Here is a 26,973-nt window from a genome sequence, read left to right as displayed (position 1 = left end):
TTTATACAGCAGGTTCTTATTAGTCATCCATTTTATACACATCAGTGTATACATGTCAATCCCAATCGCCCAATTCAGCACACCACCACCCGCCTCCCACCCCGCTGCTTTCCCCCCTTGGTGTCCATACGTTTGTTCTCTACATCTGTGTCTCAATTTCTACCCTGCAAACCGGTTCATCTGTACCATTATTCTAGGTTCCACATATATGCGTTAATATACGATATTTGTTTTTCTCTTTCTGACTTTTTCATCTTTGTATCTCTAGTGGTCAGTAGGGTGCCTCATAAGGATTTGTTAACTGAATGACCAAATGAGCATGTGGGTAACACTACTAGCACTTCTCAGAACATGTCTTATAGGCTAGCAGTCCTCAAATCAGGCTGTTTATCAGGATCATATAAAGATTCCCAACTGGCCAGACCCAGAGTGTGTGGAGAGGAACAAGTTATTCATGTTACAGAAAAAAGGTCTAAAGCAAGGAAGGGTAGCACTCAGGCTTGAGAATTATAAAAGTGGCTTTGTATGATACATTATTTTAGACTTTATTCTCTGGGTGATGGAGCTACAGATGGATTTTAATATGGGGAATTAGGCTCATGGGGTATGAGGCAGAGTCTAGGGTCACTTCTGTTACTGAACTCAGGCTCAGCTGCTCACTGCTCCAAAGCCAATAATTCAAGAGGCAAGCGTCAATAGAAAGGAAAGGTCCTTTAACCAGAAAAGCTGGCAATCTGGAGAGAAGGTGGACTCATGTCCAGAGACCAACTCCGAAGATTCTGATCAGCCATGACAGTTTTTAAAGGAAAAAAGGGGGGAAGAATCTCCGTGAATGATCGAGGCAGGAGGTTAGGGGTTCTGCATCATTCTCCATTGTGTGCAGGCTGACTGGATCTCTCTTCAGATGTTATCTTGCCCACATGATCTGTCTGCAGTATTGCTAAGGAGGCTGTTTGGGGGTAGAGAGCTAGTCATCCTTTAACTACTTAATTCTTCATTCTTCTTTTTATCTAGGAAAAGAATCAACAGGTTAATTAGGTTCTTTCAAAGTTAGAGGGGAACAGAAATGAGGAAACAGGAAAGGGGCAAAAGAGCTGCTTTCAATTCCCCACTGTCAAACATCATTCCATTTCTATGTGATTAGGGGCAAAGGCCCATCTTCTATAACTTCTTCATGCTGACATAGGGCACCATATTCTCAGAGTAGAAGATGTCAACGTGGGTCTGTAACATCACTTTGCTGACAATTTTAGTTGCCCACTTACATATTCAGTCAGAACAAGCTACAATTATTTTGATGCCTACAAAGATATAGATTATTATGAGTAAGAACGTTAATCCCAATCTCTTGAGGCCAGTTCTTGGAATTGTGCTAGCCATAGATTCAGTATTGCTCAAGATGGAGCAACTTATGTCATGTCCTCTGGTGGCAGTTATAGTATCTGTAAAACAACTCAGGAATGTGCATCAGACACTGAGCCTATGACTCTATTGTCCTAATCATTAGCTGCTCAAGTCTGCTCTTTTGTGACTCTTGGAGGCCTGGGAGACTTCAGCTTTTCTACAAAATACAGGCAGGGGCCATAGGGGGTTTTGTACTTGGGGCAGAGTGTGCTGCAGGATTCTTCTCAGTTCTACATCTAGGTATCTGGCTTGGTGCCAGGCACATGCTAGCTTCTCAGAAGATACTTTTGAATAAATGGAATAGGACTTAATCATTAAAAAGAGTGAGAAATAAAGTATATCTCCATGAGCTGATATGGAAAGATGTCCAAGATCACTCTTAAGTGAAAAGAGCAATATTAGACTAGTATGTATAGCATATTTCCATTTGTGTTTTATAAAAATACAGGTGTGTGTGTGGTGTGTGTGTGTGTGACAGGGGCATGGGTGGTAGATGCTGGGCAGGTAGATGTATAAAGATCTAAAAATTTTTTAAAGAAACTTTTTAATACACTCTTTAGTAAATTGTAGTTTCCTCTTGGGAATGGAATCAGAGAGTTGGGGCATTTATACTCTGTTTCATATAATCCTCATTATTTGAATTTCTTATTAAATTGTATGCATTACTTTTGTGAAGATGATGACGATGATGATAGGATAAAAATACTCCCTAGGTAATTCAAATGTGTATCTAGATTTGAGATATTCTAAAGTCTAGCCCACTTAATTATGACATTCTGATGATGACAGTATTGGAGCCAAGAGTAAGAGAGGGTGGGAAAGTGATGTAGCGTGTTCTTATTGCCCATACCCATGTTGCTACTTATAATCTCCATTTTATTTATAGTTAGTACTTCAGTAAATATAACATCATATAACTTAATTATGGTATGAATTCAATTAATTGTATACTCTATTTTTGATCAATGAAAAATATATTTCAAATATATGCAATCTCAGTTTTGCAGATTTGGTACCCTAACTTCTGATGAAAAAGTATACTATTTAACATTAAATTTTAACATAAGAAAATTGTTATATGCCAAACCTAGTCTCAACATGGTTTTATACTATTATATGTCATCTTTATTGTTCTTTAAATATATCAAGTGTTCAGGCTGTGGTTCCCAGTAAAGATGGGAACAGACAGATTCAATCAGGTAATGTCTAGAGAAATAGTGAGAAAGCAGCAGATTCTAATGAATTGTTTATTCTATATATTTGTTACATGCCTTAGTGCCAGGCTCTGTGCTACCTAACAGCCATAAGGATAAAGGCACAGTCCCTGCTCTAAATGACTCAGTCTAGAAAGGAAAACATGTAAACAAGTCATAGGGTTACAGAGAACAAAAATGCTATGCAAGCACAGAGGAAGAGAGAATTGCCTTGAACACTGTGGAACACAATAGGATTTCATAAAACAAACTCAATTAAGGAAGGACATTCCACAGAGATGAAAAAGTATATACAAACTCAGCAGTATAAAGATAAAATGTGGCATATTTTGCAATTCACAAGCAGTTTAATGTGGCTGCTGCTCAGGGTGTTGGTTGGGGAAGAACAGGAGATGAAGTAAGTCCAGGGGCCAAGATTTTAAAAATGTGTACCAGTGTACCAGTTCAAGAATTTTTATTTTCTCTGTCAGCAGTTGGTAGCTATCAGATAATTTTAACAAAAATATGTATACACATGTATACACATATGTGTGTATGTATGTGTGTGTATGTGTGAGAAAGATTGCTTCTGCAGTGTGGGTGATAGATTCAAGGGGGAAGATTGGATGGACCAATGAGCTAGTTGTATACCTGACCCAGGCCCTGAGTCAGTGACTGTGGAGCAAAGGAAGAGGAGACACGTTAGGAGATACTCAAGAGGATGAATTGGCAGGATTTGGTACCTGATCAAACATGAGGAAAGAGAGTCAAAGTTGACTCACGTATCTGATGCAGTGACAGGATGGATCTAAATTGTGAAGTCATGGGAGGAGAGCTGAAAATATTAGGTAAGGTTTCCTTGGCATGTGGGTAGAGGTTAGGAAATAGAAGCAATGGGAAGAATTGGTTAATATGAGTCAAGGATAGGGAAGGAAGTTGCTAAAGCAAGCTTTAATAGTTCCTGGAAATGTTTTCTGTCTGAAGAAGTCATGGATATAGGTTGTTGGAACTTACAGATTATCTCTTTAGGATGAACTCATTAGAATGACACAGCTGTCTCCATCAGGTTTTGTTTGTTTGTTTGTTTCTGGAAATGGGTCATTTTGTACAAGATTCAGATACCTTAGAGTTTAACTGGAATCACACGAGGGTACAATTAGTAATTCAGCAATAGCAGGGATTGGAATGGCATCATTATTGAGAAACCCATCAAGTTAATTTGGAAGATATTCAGTGTAATGTGATGGATTGATTATGCATGGTTACTGTTGCTACTTCTTGAAATCCCATTAAACAACAGAAAAGCTGTTTTCACTAGAGAATGGGAAAGAAGACTATAGTAACAAAATTTTGGAAGCTCAAAAAGATGAATGACTAGTAACGGAAAAGTGAAAAGCTCAGGTGAAGACAAACCTATCATACTGCCCAACAAAGGCACAGCGTTGGAAGAAACAAGTACTTCTGTGATGAGTGCCTGAGGACAAAAATGGAATGTTTATCTAAAAGCCTGAATAAGAGGCAGATAGACTCTGTCATCGTCATATGATATCAGGAATGAGAAGTTCAAAAGAAGAATCAGAGGATGAGATCAGAAATACATTTACATGATATAGAACAAAAAGGCAGAAACTGGAAAATGGAGGAAAAATAGGCAAAATCAATGAATCCATCTAGAATCTCAAATAATCCAAACAAAAAGAGGTTTTGAAGGAGAAAACAAAGAAAATAGAGGGAAGAGCTTTATCAAAGCTGATTCATGAATATTTCTCTTTCTTCCTCTGTCTCACAGTTCTTGAGAAACACAGTCTCACCCTAGTGTACTGTCTCCTGGTGGTTATATGGAATATTGTGGAATAAAAAAGGGGGCAGGATCATAAATGATTCTATAACCTCACCTCTGAACAAAACCATTCTCAAACCAGTCTAGACAGAAACAAAATATCCTCAAGGCGAGAACAACATCCTCCAATGCATAAGAAGCCCTGACCTCCCTGGTGTAATCTAAATCCTCTTTGCTTTCTCTTCTTTCTGATCTTCAATGACACAAGATGCCCTTTAAACTAAATAGTCTTCTCAAAGAAAAGTATGAAATGTTTAAAATCCTAAAGAAGTAAAATGTTGAGTGAACTGCACATCTTTTGACTCATTCCACTCTTTGTTACAGGGTTCCTGAGAAACTGACTAATCTTTATTTTTACTTTTTTGAGTACTGTATTTATTTTAGTTGAAACTCCAAAACATTATTTATATTTCAGATGGTGACTCTGAGACACTAAATTGTACACTTCTCCGTGACACATTTCATAATCCGTCAGGGCAAACAGTTTCCAAGTTCTGCCGAAGCTAATTGCCTTTATAGATCAAATTGTTAAAGCTGAGTTATAGTTTAATTATGTGGAATGGGAATGCCTGCTTGTCTACTCTATAAACAGTTTTATTCTGTTGTGAATGAATAGATATGAAATGAACTATTCTTTGTAGAGATTTTTTGGCATTTTGTGTGCACGCCTTGGTATAACTCTTACTCATTATGTTATATGAATGTGTTTGCATCAGAAATCCCTGAAAGTAAAAGCAGAGGTTTAAAATCCACTTGGAATGATGTCATTGAAGATCTCAGTTAAACAACAAACCAAACCCAAGCATTTATGGAATCTCAGCCCAGATTTTCCCCTCCTTTGTCTGATATTTAGGGTGAGGATTCAGTTAGTCCAGACAGCTACTGCTGGGTCAACAGCTGTCTTTGAATCATAAATTCTAAAGGTATTCAAGAGGCTTAAAGGATAATGATGTGATCTGGCCACTAAAGGCATAAAGACCTCAAGAATGTTTGAGATTCAGAGAAGGAAACCAGAATTCAGTATCAGTTGAACAAAAGCTTGTAGCAGTTTTATTGCACTACAGGGAGTGCTAAATGTTAGTTTGGAAAACTGGGTACTTAGATGTACAAAAAGGTAAATGAAAATGGTTGCATTTTGTCAGACTGTAGGAATGGTGGGGTGGAGGATTGAGGGAAGAAGACCAGAGAGCCAGATGAGAAAACGAAGGGGTAAACTGAGTTAGAGTGCCAATTACTAAATATGGATTATACATCCTTTTAAAGAAGAGCCAGTACTTTCAATGTATACACACCTTTTCAAAAGTGAAATAGGGCTTTCCTGGTGGTGCAGTGGTTGGGAGTCCGCCTGCTGATGTAGGGACGCGGGTTCGTGCCTTGGTCCGGGAGGATCCCACAAGCCGCGGAGCGGCTGGGCCCGTGAGCCATGGCCGCTGAGCCTGCGCGTCCGGAGCCTGTGCTCCACAACGGGAGAGGCCGCAACAGTGAGAGGCCCGAGTACCGCAAAAAAAAAAAAAAAAAGAAATAATTCATAAATGAAAAAATCCAATACTAGTGTTTTTATTAAGGATAATAAAATTCCTAAAGGTGAGTTCATATAGAAGTAAGGATACCTTCCTGTTCTGAAGATGTTATGACTCTTGTAAAGAAAGAAGAATACTTACTTTATCAAAGTAGTGTTTGTGTATTAAGGAATACACTTTACACTGGGGCCTAGTATGCACATAAGCATTCACACACATACACGTATAAAACTTGTAAATAACACTTATCCTCACTATGTATGATGCATTTGATATTTTCTATTCCATTTTTTAAAAAACTGCTTATAATCCACTAAAGAGATTTCATGATATTTTTAATGGGTTGCATTGAGCAAGGGACACAGCAGATGGAATTATGCCTGTCCTTGGTCCCTTGGCCCCCTTGAGGAAGCAAAGCTGCCAGTAATTCCTGTTTACCATGGTGACAATCCCATTAGTTCCTTTAAGCTACATCTAGGCTCATTGCAGGGAATAGTAATTCTGACTCTCATCCAGCCTATTGGCTTGATACATTCTGCTACAAGTCATAAATGAATTTTCTAAGATAAGCTTACACAGTCTCAGGACTTCTTGCCCTAGGGATTTTACACTGATCTTTCTTTCATCAATGTGGAAGCTAGTAAGAGTTAGCCCCAGTGTTTAGTTAAGGTAAGGCTGATTTGCAAGTAAGGGTGTCCTCAGATCTGACAGTGCAGAGCTGGTCCCACAGTATCTATCCTATCCAGTGGCATCAGGCTGACTTATAAAGCAATCCCTGGGTTTCAAGTACAAGTGGGTACCTCAGTAGAGACAGGGTCCTGATAGCACCATCAAGGACAGAGCTTAAATGCCTAGTAGGTAGAAGGCATCATAGTACTAGAAAAGCAAAGTTGAAGTTGAAGGAGTTTAATAAACAGTGCAATAGGCAAGTGAGGAATGTTTCCTTGGGGCTGCTGTGACATCAAGGAAAGTGCCAAGGGACAGCTGCTGTGTAGACAGAGATCCTCAGCAGTGGAGGTGGCACAGACTTATACTTGAAGCTCCAAATATTTGTGTCTTAAATAGCTTTGGTGAGCTAGTCAGGTTTGGTGCCTTGAGGGCCAATGATAGGCAAGCTCTCTATCCAGAAGTCTTAGATCTGTGTTTGATGAAAAAACGAAAACAGATTTTCTGTCTACATTTGGGTTTTACTGAGGTGTCTAAGTTCTCTGGGGGCTCTGCGAGTCTGGCATTCTCACCCTCCGTGGAATGCTGGTCCTTGGGGTTGGGATGAGGACTCTGATTATGGTGATCTTGGCATCATCCTTCCTTCCCACAGGCTCCTGGCTGGACCGGCATGGTTGGTTGTCCTGGTGAAATGTCTAAGCAGGCAAAGTGTGCGCTTATGTTTGCTGAGCCTTCAATTTTGACTCTTCAGGATATATTTCTGTATTCCTTCTAGTCCACAGAGCTTTAATTAGGGATATCTCTGAATTAGAATTCAAAATTAGGTAGGGAATGAAGTTTACTGTTGTGATTTTTTGTGTGTGATAGCAGACAGAATGATAAAGAACACATGAAACTTCAGGTTGTTCAGGGAGTTTGAAGGTCACTGGATTAATGGTATTAAAGTTGGAAAATGACCCAATAAAAATAAATGCACTTCAGCCCTGTGAGTTGTGAGGTTCAGCCACTCTGACCATAGTTAGTTTGAGAAGTCTTGGAGCACATTTGTTGTCCAGCCCAAGAAAAGGGGAGAAGTTCTGGATGTAAATTAAGAAAGTGTCTTGAATGGAAGGTGAGGTATGGCATTGAAATAGAAATATATATATATAGTAGAGAAATGTGTACCCCAGATGTCCAGTTGGTTGGGACAGGATGGTGGTGGTATGTTCCATACTTTGATTTGTTCTTTTGGTGTTCTGGTTAATTTGTGAGTGGTGGTGTGGGGAAAAATTAATTTTCCTTTAGAGGATAAGAGGGAGGGTAATCAGAATTGTAACCTTAATGGGGTTAGATATTATCTAAGAAAACACCTCATAACAGAACAAGTCCCCTTGACAATTATTGTCCCATGAGAGGGAAATGGCCCATTTATGACAACGCACATGTACTAGAAATATTGTCAGTTTTTAGTAGAGCACTAGTTCTGTGATGAAATCATTGGTGATCATGGAATGAGAAAAAGAAGGCAAAAAAATCTCTGGTTTACAGGTGTGATCACTGGCTCCACAATAGATTTTACCTAAGACCCCCAGATTTCCAAACCACCAGAATTCAAGAATAACTATGTGGAAAATGTTATGTTATAATGACTAGCTGTCATCTTTCTTGGCAGCCCTGCATAACCGAAGTTCAGACATAACTAATGGGCAGAGTTTTACTAAATAGAGTCCTGGGCCAAGAAATACCTTTTTTGTTGCCTACCTAAGCAGCATGGTTTTTGACTAATGAAGCTGTTTGGTGATCCTGTTCTCCATTAAGAGGTCTTATCTTTGTAATAAATCTGGGGTATTAGGGAGAGGTAAGAATTTCCTTTGAGAATGTTACTGATTTAGGTTCTGAATATTTTTCAGAACATTCTTCATTTTTTTTTTTACATCTTTATTGGAGTATACTTGCTTCACAATGGTGTGTTAGTTTCTGCTTTATAACAAAGTGAATCAGTTGTACATATACATATGTTCCCATATCTCTTCCCTCTTGTGTCTCCCTCCCTAGAACGTTATTCTTCTTGATGCCATACTCTTCTTCTAAGATATAACTATCCTCTGAAAAACTGAGGCAGAAATCATGACCCAAGATCATATTCTTCTTAACTCACTAATCTTCCAATTATTCCCTATTTCAAATATTTATTAGATACTCAGGCATACAAAGGTGATTCATACTTATTGCAGCTATTTTTATAACCAGTTGCAATTAACAGAGTGGTTTATATTATATATGCCTCAATCATTCAGACAGTGTCAGTTAATAGATACTTCATGCTGTAATAAATACTTAAGAATAACTCCAACCTTAAACTTAATTAAGCTTGAGTATAAAGGGAAATATTGATATAATTTCTGACTGAAATAATTTAGATGAGAATTTACTTCAGAATAATCCTATATTAGTTTATATTAACTGAGCTTCAGTTACATATTATGTTAGAGTTGGGGGCTGAAAATAAAACACCAGTTAAAATACACGTACGTTTGGGGCTTCCCTGGTGGTGCAGTGGTTGAGACTTTGCCTGCCGATGCAGGGGACACGGGTTCGTGCCCAGGTCCGGGAGGATCCCACATGCCGCGGAGCAGCTGGGCCCATGAGCCATGGCCGCTGAGCCTGCGCGCCTGGAGCCTGTGCTCCGCAACGGGAGAGGCCACAACAGTGAGAGGCCCGTGTACAGCAAAAAGCAAACAAACAAACAAAAAATACAAGAAAAAAAATACAGGTATGTTTGATATCAATAACTATGAGTCTGATCTGAAAAGTGAAAATGAATCATACATATTCACCAGGCAGCAACTACCAAGGCCTTAAAGTGCCATATCCAGTGTGGTACTAAGCCTTCTGCCAAGTGTCAGCAAGCATATGCAGAATTTTAAAAAGTCTAAGTGGACATTTACATATTAATGTTGAATTCTGAGAACCCAGAATACATATTAATAATAAAATCTATATCCATTTTTTTTTCTAGTGGCCAAGAGAAGACTAACTTTTCCTAACTCACAAGTTTTAGAAATATTATTCCAAGTTATTACCTTTGGGGAATACATTGCTTATACTTAGACATACTGTCAATTTTCTTTCTCTATCTATTCCTCTCATCTATGATTTATAACACAGCTTTCCCTTTAAAATGAAAGGGTTTGGACCAAATCTATCCTTTATCTAGGTTATAAATTGAATGCCTGTTCTGTGCTAAGCATTGTTCTAAGTGAAAACAATGGATATAATGTAAAGTCTCCTAAATCCTCTGAGAAGCAGGTGACAGGGGCAGGGGTCACAGCAAACAAACAAGAAGGGATAGTTTCAAATCATTAAGGTTGTGATAGAAGACTTTCTCACCAGAGGCTCCATTGTGCTGTGGTTTTTGCAGCTGTGTTTGTCATCAAGCAGTCACTGAAGTGCCCGGTGGCATTTTGGCAACAGCGAAGCACAATTACACAGCTTTAGAGAGCTTTCTAAAATAAAATATGTAAAACAAGGACATATATAGGATAAGAAGTGAATGAGGGTAGAGGGCACATTATAAGAGTGGTGAGGAAAGGCCTTGTTGAGGCCTAGCTGATGAGAAGAAGATAATGACAAAGACCTTGAGGAGGAGGAGTGTTCTAGATGGAGGGTCTACTGCGTGCAGAGTTCTGAGGATGGATCCAGTCTGGAAGCACAAGGCACAGATAGAAAGCCAGTATTTCTGAACCAGAATGAATGAGGGTGAGTAGGAGATAAGGATAGAGAGGTAGAGGCCAGAATACAGAGAACTTTATAGACCACAGTAAGTTGACAATGATTTTAATTGCAGCAAGAGGCCATTGGAAGTTTTCAGCAGTAAAGTGATTTCAGTTGATTTGCTGTTTGAAAGGTCACTTTGCTTGTCAGGAGAAGAATAGATGGAATGGTGTGGAGTAGGATGGATGGGGAAGAGCCAAAGCAGGGAGGCCGGATTGGAGGACTTTACAAAATCCAAGATAGGATTTGGGGTTGGACTGGGGAGTTAACAGTAGAGACAGTGAAAGACAACTGGGCTTGGCCCAGGCATTGGAGGTGGAGACCTTTCTAATGGATTTGGCCATGGGCAGTGCTGGGAAGATGCAGATTAGGAGGACTGCTTCATTCATGCAATGAATATTTTTAAGTCCTTATTCTGTTCCAAGCTCTATGTTAGACTCTGAGGATATTATAATGAACAAAGCCAATCACAGTCCTTGCCTTCAATAAAACTTAAAATCTGGGGGAAGGCATCATTAAAATACCATACAAATAGATAAATAGCTACAAGCTCAGAAAAGGGCAATGAAGGAGACCTAATTTAGCCTGTGCGTGTGTGTGTGTAGCGGAGGAGGGTATGCCAGGTGAGGGAATGCTAAGATTTGAAAAAGATGTAGGCTGTAACTAGGCGAGAAGCAGTGGCGGTGCAGCAACAACGGAGGGCTTAGTCCTGATGGTAGGAAGGGAATGTGACACAGTTGAGAAATGGACCTACGAGGGCCAGCAGGGCTGGAGGACAAAGTCGGAGAAGAGGTTGAAAAGGGTGGCACTGAGCAGACTATAGATGGTCTTGCAGGCCATGTTAAGGAGTTTGGCTTTTATCCTCACAACTCTGGAAACCCATTAAAACACCTGCCTAATTACTAAGATTTATTCCCTTTCTAAATTCTGTGTTTTTCTATGCTATAATCTGAAATAAGAATATGGCAGAACTGCAAAGTGACCTTCAAAAAACAGTGAAATTGCTGGCATTTGATTAACATAATTAGAGTGACTCTCGAAGAATCAGCATGCATGATCATCTTCCCCTCAGGTGCAACTGAACAATTCAGAATCGCACAGTCATTAGAGTCCTGGTATTATGACACCATTCATGTTATCTTTCCCAGACTTGGACTGCCTTTGGCCACTGTCCCATAGGCTCTTCTCTTGGACCTCTGAGTTTTATGAGCTTATGCAGCATGGGAATATGTGCAGTGCATACCTGTGTAGATAAACTAAAATAATTGATATGGCAGTTGTGATTGTGGAGTGATGAAGCCATATCAGATGATATTAAGAGGGTGATTAGATAATTTCCAGGAATTAAATAAAAAGATGATGGATATACCTGCCAAACTTTCTGCTCTCTGGGAGAAAGGTATTAGAATCATGAAAGAGCCATCTGTCTGGAACATGAGCCGAGCCTACTGCCATCTTGGCATGCCCTGGACCCTCATGAGAAGCTAACATGGGGAAGACAGAGCTGTGAGGAGAGGAGGGAAACTAGCCTCTGGTGCTTATGATTTAACCCCTGAAATCAGCCATTTCAGACACCACTAACTTTTTTTTTTTTTAACATCTTTATTGGAGTATAATTGCTTTACAATGGTGTGTTAGTTTCTGCCTTATAACAAAGTGAATCAGTTATACGTATACATATATCCTCATATCTCTTCCCTCGTGAGGCTCCCTCCCTCCCACCCTCCCTATCTCACCCCTCTAGGTGGTCACAAAGCAACGAGCTGATCTCCCTGTACTATGTGGCTGCTTCCCACTAGCTATCTATTTTACATTTGGTAGTGTATATATGTCCATGCCACTCTCTCACTTTGTCCCAGCTTACCCTTCCCCCTCCCCATATCCTCAAGTCCATTCTCTAGTAGGTCTGTGTCTTTATTCCTGTCTTGCCCCTAGGTTCTTCATGACCATTTTCTTTTTCTGTTTTCTAGATTCCATATATATGTGTTAGCATACGGTATTTGTTTTTCTCTTTCTGACTTACTTCACTGTATGACAGACTCTAGGTACATCCACCTCACTACAAATAACTCAGTTTTGTTTCTTCTTATGCCTGAGTAATATTCCATTGTATATATGTGCTGCATCTTCTTTATCCATTCATCTGCTAATGGACACTTAGGTTGCTTCCATGTCCTGGCTATTGTAAATAGAGCTGCAATGAACATTGTGGTACATGACTTTTTTTTTTTTTTTGTATTAGTTTCTGCTTCATAACAAAGTGAATCAGTTATACATATACATCTGTTCCCATATCCCTTCCCTCTTGCATCTCCCTCCCTCCCAACCTCCCTATCCCACCGCTCCAGTAGGTCACAAGGCACAGAGCTGATCTCCCTGTGCTATGCAGCTGCTTCCCACTAGCTATCTGCCTTACATTTGGTAGTGTATATAAGTACATGCCTCTCTCTCGCTTTGTCACAGCTTACCCTTCCCCCTCCCCATATCCTCAAGTCCATTCTCAAGTAGGTCTGTGTCTTTATTCCTGTTTTACCCCTAGGTTCTTCATGACATTTTTTTTTCTTAAATTCCGTATATATGTGTTAGCATACGGTATTTGTCTTTCTCTTTCTGACTTACTTCACTCTGTATGACAGACTCTAGGTCTATCCACCTCATTACAAATAGCTCAATTTTGTTTCTTTTTATGGCTGAGTAATATTCCATTGTATATATGTGCCACATCTTCTTTATCCATTCATCCGATGATGGACACTTAGGTTGTTTCCATCTCCTGGCTATTGTAAATAGAGTTGCAATGAACATTTTGGTACATGACTCTTTTTGAATTATGGCTTTCTCAGGGTATATGCCCAGTAGTGGGACTGCTGGGTCATATGGTAGTTCTATTTGTAGTTTTTTAAGGAACCTCCATACTGTTCTCCATAGTGGCTGTACCAATTCACATTCCCACCAGCAGTGCAAGAGTGTTCCCTTTTCTCCACACCCTCTCCAGCATTTATTGTTTCTAGATTTCTTGATGATGGCCATTCTGACTGGTGTGAGATGATATCTCATTGTAGTTTTGATTTGCATTTCTCTAATGATTAATGATGTTGAGCATTCTTTCATGTGTTTGTTGGCAGTCTGTACATCTTCTTTGGAGAAATGTCTATTTAGGCCGTCTGCCCATTTTTGGATTGGGTTGTTTGTTTTTTGCTATTGAGCTGCTTATAAATTTTGGAGATTAATCCTTTGTCAGTTACTTCATTTGCAAATATTTTTTCCCATTCTGAGGGTTGTCTTTTGGTCTTGTTTATGGTTTCCTTTGCTGTGCAAAAGATTTGAAGCTTCTTTAGGTCCCCTTTGTTTATTTTTGTTTTTATTTCCATTTCTCTAGGAGGTGGGTCAAAAAGGATCTTGCTGTGATTTATGTCATAGAGTGTTCTGCCTATGTTTTCCTCTAACAGTTTGACAGTTTCTGGCCTTGCATTTAGGTCTTTAATCCATTTTGAGCTTATTTTTGTGTATGGTGTTAGGGAGTGATCTAATCTCATACTTTTACATGTACCTGTCCAGTTTTCCCAGCACCACTTATTGAAGAGGCTGTCCTTTCTCCACTGTACATTCCTGCCTCCTTTATTAAAGATAAGGTGACCATATGTGCCTGGATTTATCTCTGGGCTTTCTATCCTGTTCCATTGATCTATCTGTCTGTTTTTGTGCCAGTACCATACTGTCTTGATTACTGTAGCTTTGTAGTATAGTCTGAAGTCAGGGAGCCTGGTTCATCCAGCTCCGTTTTTCTTTCTCAATATTGCTTTGGCTATTCAGGGTCTTTTGTGTTTCCATACAAGTTGTGAGATTTTTTGTTCTAGTTCTGTGAAAAATGCCAGTGGTAGTTTGATAGGGATTGCATTGAATCTGTAGATTGCTTTGGGTAGTAGAGTCATTTTCACAGTGTTGATTCTTCCAATCCAATAACATGGTATATCCCTCCATCTGTTTGTATCATCTTTAATTTCTTTCATCAGTGTCTTATAATTTTCTGCATACAGGTCTTTTGTCTCCTTAGGTAGGTTTATTCCTAGATATTTTACTGTTTTTGTTGCAGTGGTAAATGGGAGTGTTTTCTTAATCTCACTTTCAGATATTTCATCATTACTGTATAGGAATGCAAGAGATTTCTGTACATTAATTTTGTATCCTGCTACTTTACCAACTTCATTGATTAGCTCTAGTAGTTTTCTGGTAGCATCTTGAGGATTCTCTATGTATAGTATCATGTCATCTGCAAACAGTGACAGTTTTACTTCTTCCTTTCTGATTTGGATTCCTGTCATTTCTTTTTCTTCTCTGATTGCTGTGGCCAAAACTTCCAAAACTATGTTGAATAATAGTGGTGAGGATGGGCAACCTTGTCTTGTTCCTGATCTTAGTGGAAATGGTTTCAGTTTTTCACCATTGAGAATGATGTTGGCTGTGGGTTTTTCACATATGGCCTTTGTTAGGTTGAGGTAAGTTCCCTCTATGCCTACTTTGTGGAGAGTTTTTATCATAAATGGGTGTTGTATTTTGTTGAAAGCTTTTTCTGCATCTATTGAGATGATCATATGGTTTTTATCCTTCAGTTTGTTAATATGGTGTATCACATTGATTGATTTGCATATATTGAAGAATCCTTGCATTCCTGGGATAAACCCCACTTGATCATGGTGTATGACCCTTTTAATCTGCTGTTGGATTCCGTCTGCCAGTATTTTGTTGAGGATTTTTGCATCTATGTTCATCAGTGATATTTGCCTGTAGTTTCCTTTCATTGTGACATCTTTGTCTGGTTTTGGTATCAGGGTGGTAATGGCCTTGTAGAATGAGTTTGGGAGTGTTACTCCCTCTGCTGTATTTTGGAAGAGATTGAGAAGGATAGGTGTTAGGTCTCCTCTAAATGTTTGATAGAATTCGCCTGTGAAGCCATTTGGTCCTGGGCTTTTGTTTGTTGGAAGATTTTTTATCACAGTTTCAATTTCAGTGCTTGTGATTGGTCTGTTCACACCTTCTGTTTCTTCCTGGTTCAGTCTCGGTGGGTTGTGCATTTGTAAGAATTTGTCCATTTCTTCCTGGTTGTCCATTATATCGGCATAGATTTGCTTGTAGTAATCTCTCATGATCCTTTGTATTTCTGCAGTGTCAGTTGTTACTTCTCCTTTTTCATTTCTAATTCCACTGATTTGAGTCTTCTCCCTTTTTTTCTTGATGAGTCTGGCTAATGGTTTATCAATTTTGTTTATCTTCTCAAAGACCCAGCTTTTAGCTTTATTGATCTTTGCTATCATTTTCTTCATTTCTTTTTCTTTTATTTCTGATCTGATCTCTGATTTCTTTCCTTCTGCTAACTTTGGGGTTTTTTTGTTCTTCTTTCTCTAATTGCTTTAGGTGTAAGGTTAGGTTGTTTATTTGAGATGTTTCTTGTTTCTTAAGGTAGGATTGTATTGCTATAAAGTTCCCTCTTAGAACTGCTTTTGCTGCATCCCATATGTTTTGGGTCATCGTGTTTTCATTGTCATTTGTTTCTAGGTGTTTTTTTATTTCCTCAGTGATCTCTTGGTTATTTAGTAGTGTATTGTTTAGCCTCCATGTGTTTGTATTTTTTTATGGATTTTTTCCTGTAATTGATATCTAGTCTCATAACATTGTGGTCAGAAAAGATACTTGATGTGATTTCAATTTTTTTACATTTACCAGGGCTTGATTTGTGACCCAGGATATGATCTATCCTGCAGAATGTTCCATGAGCACTTGAGAAGAATGTGTATTCTGTTGTTTTTGGATGGAATGTCCTATACATATCAATTAAGTCCATCTTGTTTAATGTATCATTTAAAGCTTGCGTTTCCTTATTTATTTTCATTTTGGATGATCTGTCAGTTGGTGACAGTGAGGTGTTAAAGTCCCCTACTATGATTGTGTTACTGTTGATTTCCCCTTTTATGGATGTTAGCATTTGCCTTATGTATTGAGGTGCTCCTATCTTGGGTGAATAAATATTTACAATTGTTGTATCTTCTTCTTGAATTGATCCTTTGATCATTATGTAGTGTCCTTCTTTGTCTTTTGTAATAGTCCTTGTTTTAAAGTCTATTTTGTCTGATATGAGAATTGCTACTCGAGCTTTATTTTGATTTCCATTTTCATGGAATATCTTTTTCCATCCCCTCACTTTCAGTCTGTATGTGTCCCTAGTTCTGAAGTGGGTCTCTTGTAGACAGCATATATATGGGTCGTGTTTTTGTATCCATTCTGCCAGTCTATGTCTTTTGGTTGGAGCATTTAATAATTATTGGTATGCATGTTCCTATTACAATTTTCTTAATTGTTTTGGGTTTGTTATTGTAGGTCTTTTCTTCTTCTGTGTTTCCTGCCTAGAGTAGTTCCTTTAGCATTTGTTGTAAAGCTGGTTTGGTTTTGCTGAATTCTCTTACCTTTTCCTTTTCTGTAAACGTTTTAATGTCTCCATAAAATCTGAATAAGATCCTTGCTGGGTAGAGTAATCTTGGATGTCAGTTTTTCCCGTTCATCACTTTAAATATGTCTTGCCACTCCCTTCTGGCTTGCAGAGTTTCTGCTGAAAGATCAGCTGTTAACCTTATGGGGATTCCCTTGTGTGTTATTTGTTGTTTTTCCCTTGCTGCTTTCAATATTTTTTCTTTGTATGTAATTTTTGATAGTTTGATTAATATGTGTCTTGGCATGTTTCTCCTTAGATTTATCCTGTATGGGACTCTCTGTGCTTCCTGGACTTTATTAACTATTTCCTTTCCCATATTATGGAAGTTTTCAAGTTTAATGTCTTCAGATAGTTTCTCAGTCCCTTTCTTTTTCTCTTCTTCATCTAGTAACCCTATAATTTGAATGTTAGTGTGTTTAATGTTGGCCCAGAAGTCTCTGAGACCGGTCTCAATTCTTTTCATTCTTTTTTCTTTATTCTGTTCTGCAGTAGTTATTTCCACTATTTTATCTTCCAGGTCACTTATCTGTTCTTCTGCCTCAGTTATTCTGCTATTGATCCCTTCTAGAGAATTTTTAATTTCATTTATTGTGTTGTTCACCACTGTTTGTTTGCTCTTTAGTTCTTCTAGGTCCTTGTTCACATTTCTTGTATTTTCTCCATTCTGTTTCCAAGATTTTTGATCATCTTTACTATCATTATTCTGAATTCTTTTTCAGGTAGACTGCCTATTTCCTCTTCATTTGTTAGGCCTGGTGCGTTTTTATCTTGCTCCTTCATCTGCTGTGTGTTTCTCTGTCTTCTCAGTTTGCTTAACTTACTGTGTTTGCGTCTCTTTTTCACAGGCTTCAGGTTCATAGTTCCAGTTGTTTTTGGTGTCTGCCCTTAGTGACTAAGGTTGGTTCAGTGGGTTTTGTAAGCTTCCTGGTGGAAGGGACTAGTGTCTGTGTTCTGCTGGGTGAGGCTGGATCTTGTCTTTCTAGTGGGCAGCTCCATGTCTGGTAGACCTCACTAATTTTGGACTATGCTGTTTTGTGACTCAGTACCTTCTCATTTACCAGTTGGGTTCGATTTTCTGTCACTTACAATTAGGAAGTTTTGACTGATCTATTTGTGTATCACTGAAGGTGACATGATGCATTCTTCTTTGCAACATAATAGCGACTGGTTATTGGCCACACCGGACTGCCCAGTCACAGACAAGGAGATGGATGGGAGTGGGGCATGGCCTAGCTATTCTACCATCTCCACCACAGATTGTCAGGGAATGTGAAAGGAGAAGTTCCCCATCTACCTCTTATTAGGGGTGTTACCTTGAGACAGTTAACCTAGCCTGTGTTCACTTTAGCTTTGCTATGGGAACTCCTTCCATGGTTATTGTGAAGCTTCCATGAGATAAGGGCCATGAGTACAAGGATAAAGAGGAAGCCATGTTTCTCCATAGCTTTTGGTAGGCTCTGAACTCCAGCACCAACCAGAGCCAGAGCTTCCGGGAGAAGGTGGGGGACCAAGTACTGGGGCACATTCCCCAAGGAGTCTGTTGGGGTTATCTATTACTGCATTAAAAACCACCCCAAAACCTGGTGGCATCAAATAAGAACGGTTTTATTATGTTCACAAATTCTGTGGGTCAGAAAGTCAGACACAATAGGCATAGCTAGTTTCCACTCCATGACATTGAGGACTTCAGATGGGGACACTCAGATGGTAAGGGTGGCCTCAGCTGGGAGTTTCTCCACTTCCATGTCTCTCTCCCAACTGCATTGACTAAGGTGACTCAGAGGCTAGGCTTGACTGCCACTGTCCATCATATCACCTATTCATGGCCCCTCCATGTGGCCTGGGATTCTCACAGCATGGTGCTGTGTTCCAGAGGGAGCCTCCTGAGAACTTGGTGGACACCACATGGCCTTTTGTGATACAACTTTGGAGGTCATGCATCATCGTTTCCATGTAGGCTGTTGTTACAAGGCCACCCTGTAACCATACCATCACAAGGCCATTAAGCCTACCCTGGTTTCACGGGGAGGGCAGTTAGACTCCACTCATTCATTCATTCATTCATTTATTTAAACAGAAAGTCACAAAAATTATAATCATCCTCATCATTCACTCAGTCTCATGTAATTTTTTTTCATCTTGATCTTTTGTTAGCACTTTTATGAATTTATCAGTTTTCCATTAGAGTTCTGAAAATGCTTATTCATTCAGTTCAGCAGTATAGTCAGTTACCAGAAACCTGTACTTGTCAGAGTGTTTTCCATGAATTCCTTGAAGATGAAACCCTTTTATAGGAACATTTTTGCAAAAGCATCAGAGTACACCCAGAACTGTCTGTAAATGACAAAAGACTTAAAAATGACCACGGTTAAAGATTTGATGAAAGTTCATAATAATGCAGTTGACAAGGAAATTTAGTTATTTCTGAGATATACATTTTAAAGTAATAACCAGAATTATGACTTATAACATTATATCAGAACATATAAGATTTTTAGAAATTTCATGGAATTAGACTCCACTCTTAATGGGAGAATCACAAAGTCACCATGCAGGAGAGCTGGTGGAATGGAAGATATTTTGTGGCCATCTTTGGGAAATACAACCTTTCAGAGAATCACAGCATCTCAAGGCTGAAAGGGTGCCTAAAATTGGCCCTCAGGCATCCTTGGACAGTCACCTCAATCTCCTTTGCAATGTTCTGGCCCATGCTCACCTAACCTCCATCGGTGTGTGCTTGGTATGTGGTGCCTCCTGCGCAGTGGGGCAGCCCCTTCCACTTTGGAGCTGCTTAGACCTGTACACATTTGCTTCTTTGGTTGAGGTGCCATCTCTAGTCCTTGGTTTTCTCCCCTAATTCTCATATACTCTCTGTACTGTCGCCAGGGTGGGTGCCTCTCTGTCCTTAACCACAGCTCAGTGGAGACAGCTTCCATGGACTCTAAGTCCTCTCACAACCTAGTATCCCAGCTTTACTAGCCCTTCCTCTGTATTCCACCCCCATCTCAGCCCTGATCCTTCAGAGACTGTTCAGGTTTGTTCATGATGTAAATACCCTCTTGGGTGCCTCCTCAATCCCTCCTTTCTATTTTCCCACTGCCATAGCTTTGATTTCATTTAAATGGTTTCTTTTCAGCCCTGAGGGTGACCTTGATTAATGAGAACCACTGGGAATAATTCTATTCATCATGCCAGACATTCATTTAAGAACAGGCATGCAACTCATAGGAGTCATAAAAGGATGATTGCTAGGGATTTCTGGGATTATTTTTTTTCCCTAGAAGGAATGGTAAGATGAGAAACTTGCCTTTTCTGCTTCTGACCCAGCTGTGATGACTGGAGCAGTGGCAGTCATCTTGGGGACCATAAGGACCCTTCCAATGAGGATAACTGAAAGAGAGAAAGAAATTGAGTGTTTGGAGGATTTGTTGTACCAACAAATTGACCAGCCCCGAAATTGCTTAATTTCCAGACTTTTTTTTTACATGAGAGACTATATATCCTTATAATTTAAACCATTTTTTCAATAAGTATTTAGTTCACAGCTAGGCATTCTTATAGCTGCAAGGGGCACAGCAGGGAACAACATAAAAATCCCCCATAGGGCTGACATTCGTGGAGGAGACAGCTGACAAGTGATTAAATGAATGATATATTAAACATGGGGCTGAAACATTTCACTCTTCCTGGCACTTCTCTCTGCCCAGAAGCTGACCTGAATGGGAAGGCTCCCTTGTCTCTTGACTTCCAGCTGAGTTCAGCCAAGGGGTGCCCCAGCAGGAGACCAGAGGGTGGAGAAGAGAGAAGTCAGAGTATTTCTTCCTCTGCTATATCCAAACCAGGCAAGGGTTTGGCAGTGGATGTTCCTTATCAGAAGCCACAGTTCCAGCTCCTATTGAGCTTATATGTCACATGGCTCCACCTCTGAGCAGGGTCCAGTAATCCTGCTCCCTGACACTTTACCTCCCACACTCCTTGATCCCCTAATACTGTCCACACTCCCATCATTCATCCTTCTTTGATCCCCTCCCTCTCCCAAGGGTGCAGTCTCTTCTGCCCGAACCCTGACAGATGTTGATGGTAAGTGCTACATAGAAAATTAATTCAAGGAGGGTCACAAGTACAGAGGAGAGGAACAGATTTAAAAGGTAGGCTGGGATAGGTCTCAGTGAGAAAGTGACACTTGAGTAAAGATAGGAAGGAGTCATAGATATTTGGTGTGTAGGCACATTTCAGGCAGAGGGAGGAGCCTGTGCAAAGGCCCTGAGGTAGGCCTGGGCCTGAATGTTCAAGGAATATCAAGGGAAGTGGTGTGAACAGAACAGGCATAATGAGAGGAAGAGGGGTGGAAGGTGAGGTCAGTGAAGCAAAAGGACAGAAGCTGTTAGTGCGCTGAAGTCACTATAGGACACTGTACTTGTGTATTAGGGGCCCCTGAAGGAGCGTGAGCAGAGAAGGGACAGGCACTGATTGTGTGTTAACAGAATTGCCTGGCTGCTATGTGGGGAAAGCACTGAAGGGCCAGGCAGGAGCAGAGATTCCAGATAGAAGGTGACTGCATGGACTGGGCAAGAAAAGATGGTGGCCATAGCAGCAGACGTGAGGTGTGCTTGAGTTCTGGGCATTCTCTGAATGTGGAACAGCCAGATTGCCAACAGAGCAGTTGTGGATAGAACTGTGAAATAGAAGACTTAAAGATGACTTCAAGGTGTTTGGCCCAAGCACCTGGAAAGATGGAGTTGGTGTTGCTGATACTGGGAAGGCGGAGAAACAGGACTAGAAAAAGGATGCCAGGAGCTCTGTTCTATACACTTGAAGTTTGAGGTGTGTGCCAGACTGTGTTTTGGCAGCCCTCGATGCACCACATCTCCTGGGGTTCACATGTTTGTGCAGTCCCTTCCCCTTGTGCCTGGATTGGCCCAGGGACCTGCTTGAACCCACTGAATGCAGCACAAGTGATAGGGGGCCTGTTCCTGACCTGGGTGTTGGGAAGGCCTGACACCTTCTGCTTTTTCACCCTTGGAAGCCAGCTGCCATGTAAGAAGTTGGCCCACTCCCAGACCACCATGATATGGAGAAGACTGAGCAGCCATATAAAGAGGCTCCCATGGGGGAAAAGCAGGCATTGACAGTCCCAGCTGTGCCCCCAGCCAGCACCGGCACCAAATGCTCACAAGCGTGAGGCATTACACCTTGCAGTTATCCCAGCCGACAGCATGGGAAGCCAAAGAATCACCTAGTTAACATACAGTACCAAGAGAAATAATAAATTGCTCTTTCAGGTCTAAAAAAAAAAAAGAAAGAAGAAAGATTTGGTGCATTCATTCTCAACTGGAGGCAAATAAATGGGACTAAAATATTACTATTATCACTAATAAACTCTAGGCTAGAGAATGTAGCTTAGGAGTGAGAGACAAACAGCCTTCCAAACTGGATGCTGTTTGGGCCGACTTACTTGTCCTGTCACAGACACCCAGACAGGAGCAGGACTTCACTATGCTAGGGAGAAGATTCCTCCCCTAGACAAGCAGCAGAGAATGCCAGCCCTCTGTGGGGAGCTACCTCCCATCAGGAAGTGATGAGAGTCTGAGATGAGCATATAGATTACTTCCAAATTTATCAGTCAGATAAATCACACTGTCTCCTCTGATGCAGAGTGAGGAAAATGGCAGAAAAAGGTCCTGAGTTTTACTAATTGAGCTCCATTCACAAAGTAAAAAACATCACGGGTGGGAAAGATGCTCCACCCTTCCCCCTCCCCTACTGTTATAGATTGTAGCTCTTCCCTTGTAAGTTTTATCTACTACCTGTGCTATCCAATAGAATAGCTACTAGCCAGTGTATTAAAACTTAAATTAATTTAAATTAAATATATTTAAAGATTCAGTTTCTTAGTCACGCTGACCACATTTCAACTGCTCTGTAGCCACATGTGACCAGTGGCTCCTATATCGGACAGTGCAGGTTTACAACATTAACACTGTCAAAGAAGGCTCTATGTGACAGTGCTAACATGAGATTTTTATCTTTTTCATCTTGTATCATCAGTGCCTGTAACCAGGCCTGACTCAGAGGCACTTAGAAATGTTTCTTGAATGAATATATGAAAATAGATGATTGTGATTTTGTTTTTCAAACCTGCTTCCCACTGTTGCTTTCTAAGCAACAAGATATGAAAATGGAACACAGATATTTTGTTAAATAAGTCGGTTGAAGAATATGCATCATTTGATCTTATTTTTTATTTAGAAATAATTGTTTGTATGCACATAGATATATATGTTTAAAAGTACAGAAAAAAGACTTCGAAGATACTCACCAGACTGCATTTACCATCTAATGGTTGAGATTGGGAAAGGGAAATGAGGAACTTTTTTACTTAAAAAACTTGTTATTAGGAAAATATATTACTTTAGAGTAAAAAAAAAAAGTAACATTAGATAGTATGTTAATTTTCTTGGTATATTAAGAAAATCATGGCTATTCTTTTTTTTTAACATCTTTTTTGGAGTATAATTGCTTTACAATGTTGTGTTAGTTTCTACTGTATAACAAAGTAAATCAGCTATATGTATACATATATCCCCATATCTCCTCCCTCTTGCGTCTCCTCCTACCCTTTCTATCCCACCCCTCTAAGTGGCCACAAGGCACCGAGCTGATCTCCCTGTGCTATGCAGCTGCTTCCCACTAGCTATCTAGTTTACATTTGGTAGTGTATAGATGTCAATGCCACTGTCTCACTTCATCCCAGTTTACCCTTCCCCCTCCCTGTGTCCTCAAGTCCATTCTCTATGCCTGTATCTTTATTCCTGTCCTGCCCCTAGGTTCATCAGAACCATTTATTTTTTAGATTCCATATATGTATGTTAACATATGGTATTTGTTTTTCTCTTTCTGACTTACTTCACTCTGTATAACAGACTCTAGGTCCATCCACCTCACTACAAATAACTCAATTCATTTCTTTTTATGGCTGAGTAATATTCCATTGTATATATGTGCCACATCATCTTTATCCATTCATCTGTTGATGGACACTTAGGTTGCTTCCATGTCCTGGCTATTGTAAATAGAGCTGCAGTGAACATTGTGGTACATGACTCTTTTTGAATTATGGTTTTCTCAGGGTATATGCCCAGTAGTGGGATTTCTGGGTCATATGGTAGTTCTATTTTTAGTTTTTTAAGGAACCTCCATACTGTTCTCCATAGCGGCTGTACCAATTTACATTCCCAGAAAATCTTGGCTATTCTTAATACAAAATTTTAATGAAAGGTAATTTTAAGAGTGAATAAAGTATTAAGAGTGTTGAGATATAATGACAAATCACAGCCATTGGCCTGGTGAGTATTGTTTGCAAACCATGGAATCTGTCTCCTAAGGAGTATACAGAGTAATGTTTTCTTTCCCAAAACATGGCTTCCTTGCTAAACTGCAGAGAAAGATAGGGCCAGATGGCACAGTTCTCATTTTTCTGTTATACCTCCTGACCCAGCAATATAGTTTCTCCCACCTCTCCTTATAGAAATTACTTTTGTTCATTGCAGGAGCAGCCTTTACTCTGGGAATGTACCTAGTCACTGTGCCCGAATCAGAATACTGACACACTGATTGTAATAATCTTCTTGCTTTACTTTGCCTTACTTTGCCCCTTGTTTGGTGGTTTATGAGCTCACAGATGCTGGACCAGAATTCAGTACATAAAATAAAGACATTCTGTTTGACAAGGCCAAACTAAATTGTTGAAGCAGGACATTAAAGCCTGAAGCAGTGCCTTAAAAAGGAACTAGTGCCATCTAAACCCACACCAAAAGTCAACTTGGTTTCAAAATGAAAATCTTTAAAAATGCTACATGCCATAGTACTTTCTCAGCCTTTTTTTTTTCTGTCACTACAGGAATACTAAAACCAAATGAGAATGACAAATAATACAGAAAGACATGTTTAATGATCAGTTCTGCTGTTTTATTTCATGCTCAGTTGATGGGAGAAAAGAATATTTTCATCCAACTATTAATGAATGAATTTAAAGATACGAATATAATCACCCAGAAAAATGGCACTAAACAAAATAGTTTTTAAAGTGAGGAGGATAGATTTCTTTGTAATTATTGTGTTCACTGACTATTATTCATTTTTAAATAATGATGGATTCTAAGCTCGGGTACACCATGGGGGTGATTCCATCCCTTAGGAGCTAATATTTGAAGAGGTTGAGCTGTTTAGTAAATTACTTCTTTCTTAATGTTTTTTTCTGGTACTGTTTCTGTTTTTTAGACCCACTATGAAAATGGGGAATATATCATCAGGCAAGGTGCAAGAGGGGACACCTTCTTTATCATCAGCAAAGGAAAGGTAAGCCCTGGAAGCATGAGAGAGATGCACAGGGGGAGCCTGGGGTTCATCAGCTACCCGTGGAGGAGCACATGTGCAGGGTATTGAGCTGTTTGAGGTTTTTTCTTTTCTGAAACTGATAAAGAAATATTTGAGAATGTATCTCCTGAAAATGTGGAAGAAGAAAGAAAAAGTATAACTTTGAAGACCAGCAAACAGACTTTGTTCTAGAGTATAATAATCATGATGCTAGATGCCACTGATATGTCTGCATAAATGGAAAATTTTCCATAATAATTAGAAAAGAGAAGACTAAGGTTGCTTAAAAAAGTCTTTAACAGGAAAAAAAAATCCATCCAGTCATTAAGAGCAGTAATATTGTAATAATTAAATATCTGGACTTTCAAATCAGATGGCCCAAGTTTGAATCCAGCTATGAATCTTACTAGTTTTAGTACTCCCTAGGCAAGTTAGTTAACACTCTGAGGCCAATCAGGAAGTAAATATATTCATGTTTCATTGTATCTTCATAAAGAAATATTTAATGGATACCAAGAAATTATTAGAAGTGGTTAAGTATAGGGGAAGGGGTAAATATAGGGTAGACAGGGACATAAATAAAAAATCATAATTTATTCCTTACATATTTTTTAAAAGTTTAATATTATAAATAATAATTTTTAAAAACCCAAATATGAAATTGAGAGAATTGGAAAATGAAGACATGTAGATTAATACTTTAATATTATATTGCTAAAAATACCTTAAATTCCTTTCAACAGTAAAGTCTTAATCATTTTTGCATTTAAGTGTCATTTCACTATATGCAATGTATTTGAACTTATTTTGCTTTACAGTAAGTGATCCTTAAAAAGAAGTTATAAGTACTAAGTAAAGTAAAACACTGGGAAGAAAATGCAGGTACAAGGGGATTTATATGGCAATTTTCACTTTTATAATTATCACTTTAAAAAAATAAGTAAATTTATTTCTTCTAATTTAACAAATATGACTGATTTTATGGCTCATGTGAAATAGGCAAGAGAGATTAACAGAGACGCAGTGAACAGGATATGTTGAAAGATTATAGATTTTGTTGGATCACATTTTAGAGAATTCTCTTTGGACTAATTGTGAATTTTAAATATGCGTATGTCAATGTTTATACCGGTGGCATATCCCACTAAAGGGAAGAAAACAATATTTATACTTTTTGATACCTGTTCTTTTGACTGATATCAGAAAACCTGGGATAGAAATAGAAGACAGGGACTGGCTTCCTAAAAAGCAACATGAAATGACATCTGACCACAGTTATGGGTAAAATTATACCTTGTATTTTCCAATGTTAGAGGATAAGAAATGTTAAGATTTTGAGGTTTATTTATAAATTGTTAGAGCTTACCATGTATTGCTTTGTTCTTAATATCGACGGAAGAATCAGGGAAAACTGAAAATCCTCATGGATGTAAATTATTTGATTGGTCACAGGGGGGCTTTTTGCCCTGGCAATCCTAGATTTATTTTTTTATATTATATTGCTAACTCTTTGCTCTCATGGAATGATATGTTTATCCATTAAGTTGAATTTCTGACGGGCTTTTATGACTACCAAACTACTGCAAATTCCAGCACTGCCTAAAAGAAGTTGTGGTTTGTAACCAGTTTCAGCTGAACACAGGAGCATTAGTGGTGCTATTTTATGAGTTTTGTAATATGTATACATAGAAATAGCATGGATAGTACACCAGAGGAACTGATTCCCTTGGCAGTATT

General features: G+C 39.2%; 1 protein-coding gene across 2 annotated transcripts in view; it reads left to right on the top strand.

Annotated features, from left to right (window-relative positions):
* Nucleotides 1–26,973, top strand: part of PRKG1 (protein kinase cGMP-dependent 1) — a gene marked incomplete at both ends in the record, with an annotated part of 1,229,056 nt that overhangs the window by 999,693 nt on the left and 202,390 nt on the right. For both annotated transcript variants that reach the window (XM_079717816.1, XM_079717815.1), the window contains one exon: nt 25,141–25,218. In XM_079717816.1, coding sequence (XP_079573942.1) covers nt 25,141–25,218 — 78 coding nt within the window. The remainder of the gene's footprint in view (nt 1–25,140; nt 25,219–26,973) is intronic.

The sequence above is a fragment of the Hyperoodon ampullatus genome, assembly GCF_949752795.1.
Source record: "Hyperoodon ampullatus genome assembly, chromosome: 1".
Taxonomy (NCBI): Eukaryota; Metazoa; Chordata; class Mammalia; order Artiodactyla; family Ziphiidae; genus Hyperoodon; species Hyperoodon ampullatus.
This window is presented reverse-complemented; position numbering and strand designations above follow the sequence as displayed.